This window comes from Cajanus cajan, chromosome 1 (assembly GCF_000230855.2).
Source record: "Cajanus cajan strain Asha chromosome 1, NIPB_CcT2T_4, whole genome shotgun sequence".
NCBI classification, from domain to species: Eukaryota; Viridiplantae; Streptophyta; class Magnoliopsida; order Fabales; family Fabaceae; genus Cajanus; species Cajanus cajan.
This window is the reverse complement of record NC_138517.1, coordinates 6,528,248-6,541,382: the sequence shown is the minus strand read 5'-3', so window position 1 is coordinate 6,541,382 and position 13,135 is coordinate 6,528,248. Positions and strand designations below refer to the sequence as shown.

General features: G+C 31.5%; 2 protein-coding genes across 2 annotated transcripts; both read right to left on the bottom strand.

Moving 5' to 3' along the window:
• Positions 1-1,309: 1,309 nt before the first annotated feature.
• On the bottom strand, positions 1,310-3,965 carry LOC109808385 (uncharacterized). The gene is made up of 2 exons (XM_020371373.3): positions 3,626-3,965; positions 1,310-1,691 (listed from the first exon to the last, which is right to left on the bottom strand). Exons 1-2 carry the CDS (start codon positions 3,811-3,813, stop codon positions 1,484-1,486), a joined length of 396 nt encoding a protein of 131 aa, XP_020226962.1. The 5' UTR covers positions 3,814-3,965; the 3' UTR covers positions 1,310-1,483.
• Positions 3,966-5,434: 1,469 nt separating this feature from the next.
• On the bottom strand, positions 5,435-8,689 carry APO1 (APO RNA-binding protein (DUF794)). Its single transcript, XM_020371370.3, has 5 exons — positions 8,563-8,689; positions 7,736-7,813; positions 7,556-7,626; positions 6,642-7,009; positions 5,435-6,538 (listed from the first exon to the last, which is right to left on the bottom strand). Exons 2-5 carry the CDS (start codon positions 7,782-7,784, stop codon positions 5,704-5,706), a joined length of 1,323 nt encoding a protein of 440 aa, XP_020226959.1. The 5' UTR covers positions 7,785-7,813; positions 8,563-8,689; the 3' UTR covers positions 5,435-5,703.
• Positions 8,690-13,135: the final 4,446 nt, after the last annotated feature.

The window sequence follows — 13,135 nt, the reverse complement described above, 5'->3', positions numbered from 1 at the left end:
GGTGCAATTGAAATTGCAGTTGAAGACTTTTTTTAAAACCTTGGATTAGAAATATAAAGTTACTTTGTATGGTCATATACAAGAAAATTCAAAATAATAATAAGGAATATCATAGAAATTCATTGTTTAATTAATTAATATAAAAAAAACCAATAAAGTGTGTAATTTGTAGAAGTTATTATGTCTAATAGCTTTCTAACAAATTAATTACCTAACTAGTGATATTTTTAATAAACTACTCATAACAACAACATATATTCACAACAACATATATTCATAGTTTAGAAGTACCAAATCACCGGTCTTCAAAGCTTAGCGCTTTTAATTTTTGGGTCAAATATGTTTTTAGTCCCTTAAATTTAAGATAAATTTATTTTTAGTCCTTTAACTTTAAAACTAGTCTTTATACTCAAATTTTGTTAAGAAATTCGTCAAATATTGTCGTATAACTTTTTATACAAGTGTAAAATATCATATTAAATTTAATTGATACTACATAATTATTTTAATTTGTCACTTTTAGATATGTTATTAGTGATTTGAAAGACTAAAATAATTTTTAAAAACTAAAGAAACTAAAAATAACAAATTTGAATTTAAAGGACAAAAATAAATTTACCCTAAATATAATAAATTAAAAATATATTTAACCCTTAAAAGGAAATTTGAAATCTTGGATTCTAACCTTGAAATCGCAGAGGTTAGTGTTCTTTTTGGTTAGGTGTTTTCATTTGACCCATAATCAACATAGCAAGATCCTAATCAAGTGTTTTTACTTTCATTAATAACTTCACTTGGGAATTTAAACAAGCGACATCATAGAATATATTTAATACAGCTCCGACTGAAAAATTATGTACATTGTTTCTAAAGTAGATATTTCCTCATGTACCCAACTTTCTCATATTTTGTATGGTTGATGTAAAATCTGATATTACTAACAAGCCCTACGAGTGCAATTCAGCCCGCTTCCCTTAAAAAAAAATTAATTTCAAGTTTTGTTAATAATAATGATTAAAAAAAACTTTAAATAGTTAAGCAGATTTATTGACATAAACTATTTATTAGTAAATTGATAAATATTTCAAACCAATAGCATAATTACAACCTAAATAAAAAAAATAACATTAAAAAAAATAGAATGGTAGTCGTAATTCATTGCCCGTATTCTGGTTTAGGATTTCCATATCAACTATGGATGAACAATGGCATGAGGAGTCTCCATTAAAATATATTTATGTTACCCTACCCTCTTCCAAAACTATACCCTAATATTTTGTTGCTCTCGCTGGCAATCTTGTAAAGAAACTTCTAAACAAGTTGCAGTTTATCTCTTGATACATGTTTGAATAGGGTTTGTTTAGTACAATCCAGTAGAATCTAGCAACTATAGCCATAGTGAGTAGTAATTACTTGATCAAGTTCATACATGACATATCATTAGGCCACAACTGTAGAAGAAAGTTTTATTTATAGTTACACATTATTTTTTCAAGCTGTAGTGCTTCTTCACAGCTTCAATCACTTCCCAAGTAATGTTCATTCCTTTTGGGAAGACAACTAAATCACCAGCCCCAATTTCAAAAGATCCAACAGACCCTTCAACAGTAACCTTCACTTTTCCCTCAAGCAGATACATAGTCTCTTCTTCTTTAAAGGACCATGGAATTTTGGTTGGACCTCCTTCCCACCTGTTGATGTTCAAAGAAACTTAAGATAGTATGAAAAATGAAAAGATAGGAAAGAACCAAAGCACTGCAAAATGCAAAACCAAGAAAAGATATAAACTTGCGCAGACAAATGCAGGTTTTACATGATTGAAATGTGCAAGCCATTTCTTTGTGCTGCCCCCTTAAACTGATTAAACAATGCATTTTAGTGTAGCATAGAGTAATTACATGCATGCATCAAAAGTCAAAATAAAGGGGCATTATCTCTGTAGCCTAATGTCATGGCTTTGCTTGTGACTAAAGGAGGAAAACTAAAAAGGAAACTTATAAATATTGTTTAACATCTAAGCTTGGTGCATAAAGCTGCAATTTAGTTCCATATTATCATTCACCATCAACTAAGTACAAAGTTTTCAAGGACAGAAATCAATATGGATCCTGTTGTACATAAATTCCTATAAATAACCAAGAAGATAAAATTTGAAACAATAGAAAATCGTTCTGATATAAGTCTAAGATCCCTTTATTTATGGCTTTCTTTTTGCTACTGTGTCACATGTATTTGTTTTAGATCCCTTGAGAAGAAACAATCATCCAGACCTTTTAAAGCACTGAAGACTTAAAAAAATTGTCATAATTTAGATTAATGTTACAGTCTATATGATGTTATAGTACAGAAGACTTTAAAAAGTTGTCATAACTTAGACAATGTTACTCTCTACATGATTTAAACACATACAGTTGAAGACTTAAACTTTATAAATATGACATGGTTATACTTTTTTCAACTCTTTTATTAAACAAGTATGCCAATATTACAAAAGGTACCACTTTCACAATGGGTCAAGATATGTAATCTTTAAACTATATAGGTGTTTCTCTTTTTCCTTTCTCTAAGAAACATAAGGAATCAGAACATGAAATCAACAGAGCCAAAAATTAGGAGCTAAACCACAGGCACAACACAAGGATGATGAGGGTAAAAGAAGCATTATCTTTCAGGAAACCATACACAGAGAAACCAGTGAAAGGTTGGACAGAAATTGCCTAACCAGTCAAATTACAAGATAAACCTCTCAAGAACCTAGAAAGATGCCAATGATGGTGCAGGTTGATGGATTTAAGAGCAAGCAACATAGCACAAACAAATGGTACAATCATACAAATGACAACAAGAGTCTGTTTGGATAAACTTCTCTAAAAACACTTTTAGTGGGGAAAAATTGAGAAGGAAAGATAAAATAAGCTTCTTCATAAGCTAGACTTGGCTTATGCATATACTAGTTTATAGAAGCTTTCTCATGTAACTTCTTAAAAAAAATTACAAATTAATTTATGTATGAGCTAGTTTTAGCTTATAGAGAAGGTTATTTCATCTTTCCTTCATATATTTTTTTTCCGAAGTACTTATCGAGAAATTTATCCAAATAGGCTATAGGTAGATTATTGTTGATCAGCCACACAAACACCCCAGAAAAAGATTTGACTCTCTAAACTGAGTAAGAGTAAAATACATAATTTCACTCCATGAAAAAAATCAACTGTTGGAATTTCTAACACATCCATGATTTATTTACTGTTGAAAGGAGATGGATCCGATTACCTAATCTTACAAGGATCCTGCTCTTCTAAAGCGAGTAGCACACTCTAGAAGGAAAGTAATATCATACATTGATATGAAAATCAAATTAACAACCGATTTTCTCATACTGGAATCATTTACTCCAATCTTATTCACTTTATAACCTTCAAATCCACCATACAATAACTTTTGAGATAGGAGTGGAAAGCACAAAAATGACCAAAACCCAAAATTTGTAATGCGAAAAGCTTGAAACTTTGAATGAGACACATCATGGACAACAGTGAAAACTGAGTAACATAGGGTGATACTTGAAAACAAAAAACAAAAAAACAAAAAAAAAAAGTGAAAAGAAAGAGAAAGAGAAAGTTACTTGGACCAAGTTGCAACTCCAAGCTGGTTGAGTTTGGATTGAGGTGGGTTCTTCTCTATCTTCACTCCGAACACCTCAAAGGTTTTCATAGCGGTTTCCTTTGGCATAAGCACTAGAAAGGAGAGAGAGAGAAGCAGAGGAACAAAAACAAGCAGTGACAAACGCAGCACAGACACAGAGGGCTTCATTGAAGTTTCTGTATTTCAAGTTTCAACAATTAATTCTGTAATGGGGAACGAAACACTTCCACTTTAAGTTCGTAATAATCACATTAGATTACAGAATCAATTCTAAAAAGATTTCCCTTTTCATTGCAATATTTGGATACTGTTGCCACTTTGGGGCCTTTTTTTTTCTAAAGACAAAAAGAAAAGTGAATTAAGTCCTCGCTCTAAAGGGTATTTTATTTATTAATAATTTTAATTTATAATATTTGAAAACTAAAAATAAATAGTATAAAGTACCCAGATTAATGATATCCTTAAAAACTAAAATAAATTGATTTATTATTGATTGAAAAAAATGTTAAATATGATAAGTTAATTAGTAATTTTTATTTTAAAAAATTTCATCTTAAAGTTCACTTTAGACCTACACCTAGTCTGATATACACATAAAAATTACAGACCTAAAAAAGTTATAAATTAACATGTTTAAGAGGAAAAAAAAACTAATCATCCTTTTATTTTAAAAGATTAAAAAAAAATTAAAATGATGTTTAAGTATAAAAATATGAATGAAACTAGACTCTCTTTTTTTTATTAGTAAAATATATTACAAAAATGTTAACGAATCTTCCAACTACTAAGCCTAGTCTAATCGTTTATAACTTAGCCTACTTAACCTCGTAATAATTAATGAGCGTAAAATATATTTAATTAAAAGTATAAAGTAAATTATTTTCATTCATATGTATCTTACTTTTTTACTATAAGATACTTGCAACATAACTCCAATCTATGAATTTGGACTTTGCAACTTTTTATCACAAAATAGAATTTTTGTTTTCATCTAAGTTTTACTTTACTCATAAATTGAAAGACTTTCAACGTGTTTTCAGTAGGCAATATATGACATTCTCATTCAAAATAACCTTTACATTATCTTTAGACGGCTTTGAAGTCCAAGTCCCTAAAGTGCAATTAAAGATTTGTGTTAAAGTTGTGTTCACATGAATTATAGTCAGCTAGTCATGAACACACTGGGCCGAAGATGTACAAGATTGCACAAATATCAGATATATCGAATCTCCTAAGATATAACGTGGTCGTCCTAGCTATACGTAGCCAAACAATAGAAAAAATAGAATTATATACATGAACAATGGCCAAAAAGTCAAGAATGCAAAAAGTTATAATGCGTGTTTGATTTTCATTTTTAAACGTAATTTTATCTTCTCTTTCCACGTCCATATATTAATTTACATAAAAACTGTTATTTTTTACTTCTACTTAAACATGACATGATTTTCTACATCTGACTCTAATTCAAACACGCTCATAATTAGATGAGAGGAGCGTTTTGAGAAAGCTTGATATTGCATAAGAATAGAGAAGTCATAAGGTAAGTTTGTGTCCTATTTATAGTAAATTTTGAAAACTTACCTTAGTTAAGTGTCATAAGTACTTTTAAATGGTTTGGATGGGTTATTCGTGGTTCTCCGTTTAATTAATGGTTAATTTAATTTATTAAAGTCACTTTTGGTTACAATTTGTGGTCTATTTATCTCAATTTGGCTATTTTCTAATCTTTTATAGTCCATTTCATTTCATCGTATTTGTGACAAAATAAATTTCCGGGGTGTTGATCTTTCGACATAACTTTTTACTGGTTGGACACATTATGCAGACAAACTGACGAGCCAAAGTTCTGTGATATAAACTACATGCTATGCTATTGGCCTTTATATACATGTACAGAAACGTTGGATACATTAGAAGCTAGCACCTAATCAATGAATCAGGCATGTCCTGTTCACGATTTCTTTCACTTTCTAGTATCATTGAATCCGTTTCTCAAGCTAGGAATTAAGCATGCATGATAACACTTGAACATGGCCTGCATTTTGTCAGATTTCATCACACAATCATTCTTGCCTCCTCGCTGTCAGGAATTATAATGTCAAGCCTCATCATGGGCTTGTACTCATCTGGAATCTGTGCACCAGCTTGCATGCACACTTCAACCACAGCCGGAGCCTTTCCATAATATCTCCTCAGTGAAGAGTCCAAGGGAGGCCCACTAGGATCTCTAACATGCCACACATAATTTGGAGGAAAAACTTCATCCACAGTTGCATCCTGCCAACCATGCTTCCCATCCCTCCACTGGTGCTTAAATGCACCGCAGAGCTTAGCATTGTGACCCCATGGTCCTACATGAACCTCGGTGCAATAACCACACGCTTTCACACTGTATTTCCTCATCAACTTCCTGACACCCTTTTTCACAGTTTCATATGCGCCCATCGTTTCTTGGGCAATTTTAGGTAAATCTGACAATGATGGTCGTGGAAATCGCTCAGAAGCTCTGTAAGTATCAAAATCATTGAGTGAAGAGGGGTCTGCAAAGCGCCATGGTTTAGGTTCCTCTAAATTTCCACCTCTGTCGATTACTCTCCTCCCTAACATCCGGACAGGATTGGTCCTTCGGCGTGAAGGATATTCAGGGATATCCACACCAGCTTGAATGCATAGCTCAACAACAGCTGGAATCCGGTCATATTCAAATCGTGTATCATGTTTAATACGCCTACCAAACGGGTCAAAAAGATGATAAGACTCAATTGGGACAAGTATATCATTGACGGAACCCTTCACCCATGAATGAGAACTATGTCGCCTCCGATTATAAGCACCAGAACAATCCCGAATGTGGTGCCCAGTTTTAGCTACATGAACTTCTGAGCATTCACTACATGAATTCAATTGATAAGAGTATAATATCAGCCTTAAAAATAAATGAAACAAATGCAAAGCAACTAGGACATTGACTGAAAATATATAATATAATCTACCTACAGCCATGAACAGGAATGACATGCAAGAGCTGGGCAAGACCTTTTATCAGAAGCTTCCAAGCATCAAATACTTCATAGGCAACAGGAACTAGGTCTGGAACAAGCAATCCATTCTTTGGAGGCTCAAGAGGTTTCTCTATTCCCATGTGTGCAAGTTTCCTGTCCTCCCTTGCAGCCTGTTTGATTTCCTTAAAGGGAATAGAGAATGGTTTTTTCTTATTCTTAGGTAAAACTGGTGGGAAATCTACATTTTGTGGTAATTCTTTCCGTCTCCACACAGTTCCATTGCTTTTGGGCCTTCTACTGGCACAAACTACAACTCCAGGCAATGTTGCTCCACTCTTGTGAAATTGTTGGTACTTAAACTGCAAAACAAACAAAACTAAAGTGTAATTCCAACTAGGTCGTTTGAAAGATAAACAAAAGAACCATATTATATTTAAAAGACTTGCAGTTTACTTTCTTCAGTAACAGACAAAGGATAACAAACTTCCTCGGCAATTTCTATAATTAATCAGTAGCAGTAAGGGAGAAAGCCCCAATAAACTATTGAGTATTGGGAAGAGCAAAAAATGGATAAGAAATAAATTCATTAAAATTTGAGAATCACTTGGCCAACCTCTGAGAACCATATTATATTTAAGGATGTGGTCTTGAGATTAGAGAACTCCAAAAGACATTGAGAACAAGATTCATTCTAAGCAACACACATTAGAAAAGCACTCCAATATAAAATCGTTGGTTGCTTAATATCAAGAGATTAAGTTAATGCGATAGTGATACTTTTATTTCCTTTAGCAGTTGCTTCCCCCATGCTTGTATATTAAATTTCATCAGAGGAATGAACCAAGATGATGTTAGAAATATGTACAATATTAAATAAAGACAAATAGGAGAAAAGCAAATAAAACCTTCAAACAAAGAGAATATGACTTAGAAGCTGACAGGTGCGGCCAGATTAGCTCAAGGCTGGGGGAAGCACCTGCAAATCAAAAATCATATTAAAACAAGATAGAGTTGTTGTTGATGTTGTTCCCCTTATTGAATGGCATTCCAGAAAATTGTTGAGAAAAATGAAAAGGGTAACTCACAGTTATGAGAAGCATCCCATAATGCAGAAGAAAGCAGTGGCAGCCCCATGTATGTTTTTTCTCTGTTACTGTAGCTCACTGCAAACAAGAACAACAGAATCAAACAAAGCTGTTTTAACAACATTGAATCAACACATGACGAACATAGGGAAAAAGAAACAAAGAATATAAATTTAGTGCAGCAATTCGTGGCAACAGAGAAGATGAGAGCTAGGGTTTCGAAATTTTGTCTGAGCACAGAAACTAATTAGTGCTATGCTAATTCTTTGTTCCTTTCTAAACATTGAACAATTGATTTACACAAGTGTTTGATCCCTTCGTATTACAAGTCTCCTAGGTCCGTGTAGCCTATGTTTGTCTAAAATACAATCCATTTATCAAATAACAACATATAAGTCATATTTGCAAGAAAGTTAGTTATATGCCCACCCTAGTTTTATGGTTTTTCAAACTCTGGTACAAAGTCCAGAGCAGGAATCCTTCCCAACTTTAGTAGGCTACTAGTTGTGGTTGACCATAACATTGTGGCTGTCCAGTGTTAAACACAAACTTTGATTATAACTTCTAGGAGCTGGAAACCCTAAATCCAACTACTTAACTCACTGAAGCAATTTTACAAACACCTCATAGGCATATTTATTCTCGTGCTTCTGGAATAGTCGATTCTAATCCTATTACTCACCCCAAACAGTGCACTTGAAAACGGTACCGTTTGATAGTTCCAATTATGGATTACGACAAAACGAAAATCATAACATAGCAGAGAAAATGTAAGAACTAAGAAGCAATCATCAAAATTGAAAAGCTTGGTGGTTCTAAAACCCTACCTCAGAACCCGTCGCTCGTTATTCTTCCTCCCATTATCTCTACCGAGCGCGAAAGAGAACACATGTAGCAAGTGATATTTATGATTTTTTTCTGATAGATTTTATTTGTGTATTTTGTTTTTTTTTGGTAGAATTTTTGTCAAATGGATTTAAATGGGTTAAATATTTATTTTATATAATTAAAATTTAAAAGAAATTATATATATAAATAAATATTATACTTAAATATTAAATTATATTTTAGATTTACAATAAATAATTTATATTGTAATCTAAGATTATTTTTATTTATTTATAATTATTTTAAAAATATTTAAATTTAATTCATAAATAATTAGGATAAATAAAAATAAATTTAAATATAAAACCTCTCTCATAAAAAAAAAAGTCAAAAAATATTTTTGTACTACAAGTTAGTTAGAGCCCAACCTATGATGGAGTTTCTTTTAGATTGATCAAAATATAAATCTGACTCAGTCTTCCAAAATAAAATACATAAAACAACATTCGATTAAACCCATTTTGCCATCCATATAAAAAACTGTAAATTTTAATTTTTATAGACACAAAAAGAATTACTCACAATTATAAATCACCACAAAACACCATGTAAGGACTAAAGCGTATAATCTTATTGTATAATGACTAAAATTTAAAATGAAAACAATTATAAGGACCAGATAACTGGTTCAACTTAAAAATTATTAGAGTTTTATAATGAAAAAAAAAATGATAAGAGTTTAAAATAATTTAAAATCTAAAGTTATAATTACTTGAAAATATTTTTATATATAAAATAAAAAATGAAAATATATTTTATATTTATCAGTTGATACAATAATTAATTTCATCGGATACTTTAATAATTTAACTTTTAACTTTTCATGGATTTTTGTTTAGCTTTAACTTTTAACTTTTCAATAAATTAATTAATTAGGCGAAAACATACCTCAGCAAAAGAAAAAGAGTATGCACTATGAACCTTAATCAAACTTACTTTCTTCTGGGAACAAGCACTGGCTGTAGATTATCGGCACTAGATCTGCTGGTAGTGTATTCTTCCTCTCTTTCTCGCCAATTTCATGCCATCAATTCACTTTTCTTAAAGGCCAAAGCTCTAAGAATCACACTGTCTAGCCCTTCATTTACCATTCCATAAAAGTGTCACTAATCATTGGGAAGAAATTGACGAATCTGTTCTCCATTTCTAGCCATACTGTATTTTGTTGATCAAGAAATAGGAAGTGGCACATCTGACTCCTTATCTGTTTGTTGTGTATCCGATGGAACAGTGCTCAGTGAAATAACTCCTAAAAGAAATTCCTTTCAGTTCGCAAAGTTTTAGAGTGTTTGTATGAATGATTTAAAAATGTGGTAAATTGATCAATGTGGCAAGTACTTGATTGTTCGAGCACCACGCACATATATATTGAATTTTAGTAATATGATTCTAATTACTTGTAACATGGGTATGAGGGAAAGGTATTGTTATCAATTTATTAAATGTTAATTCAATAATAAAATATATTTTTTTATTAAAAATAACCCAATGAATTACTTGATGAGTAACAGTAATCAGGCCAAATGGCAACTATCATTTTACCAGTATCAGCTTTTTTATGGGCAAATGAAGAAAATGAAACAAAAGTATAGAGATAGCAAAAATAATACGAGAGTAACACCTTTACCAATAAACACTGAAATCTACTTCAAAGTTCTTATTTCATTAAACATTACAGCAAATTGTTCATGAAAGTCCTCATATTTCATTCATTAGGAATATCCCTTTGTAGGATTTATTCAAAGTTATAGTGCTTGTCAACTGCAACCGAAACATCCCAAGTGCAACTCATCCCTTTCGGAAACTCGACAAAATCACCAGCAGCAATTTCTACTGATTCGTTTGCCCCACTTGGGGTAACCTTCACTTTTCCTTCCAAGAGATAGCATGTCTCTTTAGACTCATATGTCCATGGGAATTTGCTTGGAGGGCAACCCCATCTGTTTTACATCAGAATGTGAGTCGTGCAGAGAGAAACAACTTCATAAAAGAAAGAACAAACATGTAGTTGAAGAAAATCTAGTTAAGAGTAAAAGCTTTTGTATTGAAAGTTTAAGCCCCAGTTTGTTCTGGCATTGGAAAATCAATTCATGCACTGTCTACAGAAAAATACATGTTTCAATGCAAGTTTACAGTTGAAATTAATTTGGACAAACATCCTAATCACATTCAATAATTCAAAAAAAAAAATCAATAAAAATCAAATCTGCCCAACTTTAAAACAAATGACCCTATTAAAAATGAAATAGCCACAGTCCAATAAGTGATAACATTTTAGTGCAAGCAACCTCAACTGAAGTGAGCAACATGCAAACCAGAAAGATAAAATTTATAAAATTAAAACCAAAACATGTACATTGTTCAAAAGTTTATCCACCAATCTTGATTAGTGATCTCAATTTTACAAAGCCATCCATGATAATGCCAAGGTGATGAATTAATTCCAGCTACGCATTAGGCCTCTTTTATTGAACCTCATCTCTGCAGTCGATTTTTATACTGAAATTCACCAACGGATTTTGATCTACCAAACCACAAATGCAAAGCACATGACTAACTTAAGGGTATCGTATATCTGAAAATAGTATTTGACATTGTTTAGCAGATAACGGTCCCTGATTCAGTTGAATATCCCAAGAGAACATTTTGAGTATAAAATGATTAAAACATGTTTGATACTTATTTCAAATTAGAACTTGCCAACAGCCATCATTATATCACTAATTCACTATTAACAGTAAAATCCTCCTATGAAACACAGCCAATAGTTCAATAGAAATCATACTAAGTAGCAAATAGCAACGACTTATCTTTTGCCTGCACATAGAAAAATCGTTCTGGAAAATTGGATGGTAATCAGAAATATAGTTAAAAGGTGCAACATTATTTAATCTGTCACCATCAATTGCATTGCAAAATTCAGGGACAATCACCTAGCTTTGTCAAACTGATGAGGAAGCAATATGATAATTTGTTGGGTCTCCTAATACTTATTATCACTATAGGACACATCTACAACAAAGTCCAACATAGTTAAATAGATACCTTAGTTCCTTAAGCATATTAGCAGGGGGTTTGATTCCCTAACAGTACGTATGAAGAAGACTTTATTGAGAGAAACAAAACCCACTTTGGTTATCTCTATGCATCTAAAGGTATTAGAGTCTGTTTGAATAAACTTATCCCGAAACACTTCTAGGAGGAAAAACTAGGAAGGAAAATCAAAATAAGGTCCTTCATAAACAAAAACTTATGCATGAACTGAAAATAAGATTTTGGATAAGCTAATAGGAAATTTTTTTATAAATTAGCTTATACATAAGCTAATTTTAACTCATGAAAAATTATAGTTATTTCATTTTACCTCCTTAATTGTCTCTCCTATAAGTATTTCAAGAAAAGTTTCCTCAAACACACTTAGTCGACTATCACTTGGAGTCCGTGCAATCCAAAAATAAAAACTATAGGACACATCACAATGCAGTCAAGTCAAATATTATCGCTACACTTTAGTAGTTTCTTTCTTTCTCCATCATATATAATTCTTTTTTGCTATGATGAGCAACTACTAAATTCTGTTGCATTTGAATAATAAATCCCTATTCTATTCATACTTGCATTCAAATTATACCATTAACCATTTGTTACACAATTTCAAATACATGTTAAAATAAAAGTCTCGTTTTCAACGAAATGCCTTAAACAAATTATTTTAAAATATATATATTTCCAGACTTTAACGATGTTAGTCTTCCTTACCTTTCGAAAACACAGAATTTTCCATGATTGCCTAAGTTGTCGGAAACATAAATAGTATTACATAGAAAGTATCAGAAATAAAACTAACCACAATCCCTTGGTACCCAATGATCAAGAAGACCAAGCAATAAATGTGTATGTAAAAGTTTAGGGTAAAATTAAGAGAAAAAGGAAGAGGGTAAAGAAATGAAGTATACTTGGGCCATTGCCTAACACCAAGTTGAGTGAGCTTGTCTTCGGGAGGGTTCCTCTCGATTTTAATGCCCAATTTCTCGCTGACATACTCATATTCTCTCTTCTTAGGTTATCGTTGGATCACTGCAAAAGACGATTTTTTGGTTTAGGGTATGGTTTTCACTTTCCAGGACATGAAAGGCAGTTTTTGGTTTCCTAGATAATCAGAGAGTGGTTTAATGCTATGTGCCTTTGTCATTTTCGACATACACCGTTTTTGTAAATCTTAAATCAAAAACTTTAATTTTATAATGGTTAGTAACTATTTAAAAAAAATTAAAATTTTTAAGAAATATAATTTTTTGAAAAATTATTTTTATCTTATTTTTCATAAAAACATTCTTATAAAGTTAGAAATCCAACTTTCTTAAATTAAGGTGAAAGTTTTATATATATATAAAAAAAATCATTTTTTAAAAAAAGTTAATAAATATTTTTTTATCGATTATCATTTCAACAACAAATACAAAAATAAATTAATTTTATTGATTAATTAAAATATAAATTAAATTAAATAAT

Bases quoted from the DNA above. Each gene is read 5' to 3' on its own strand.
- LOC109808385 (XM_020371373.3), bottom strand. From the start codon at position 3,813: ATGAAGCCCTCTGTGTCTGTGCTGCGTTTGTCACTGCTTGTTTTTGTT. The intron at 1,692-3,625 runs GTAACTTTCTCT...GAACATCAACAG, and splicing joins GGAGTTGCAACTTGGTCCAA to GTGGGAAGGAGGTCCAACCA.
- APO1 (XM_020371370.3), bottom strand. From the start codon at position 7,784: ATGGGGCTGCCACTGCTTTCTTCTGCATTATGGGATGCTTCTCATAAC. The intron at 7,010-7,555 runs GTTTTATTTGCT...TTTGTTTTGCAG, and splicing joins CATATTCTCTTTGTTTGAAG to TTTAAGTACCAACAATTTCA. The intron at 6,539-6,641 runs GTAGATTATATT...GAATTCATGTAG, and splicing joins ATTCCTGTTCATGGCTGTAG to TGAATGCTCAGAAGTTCATG.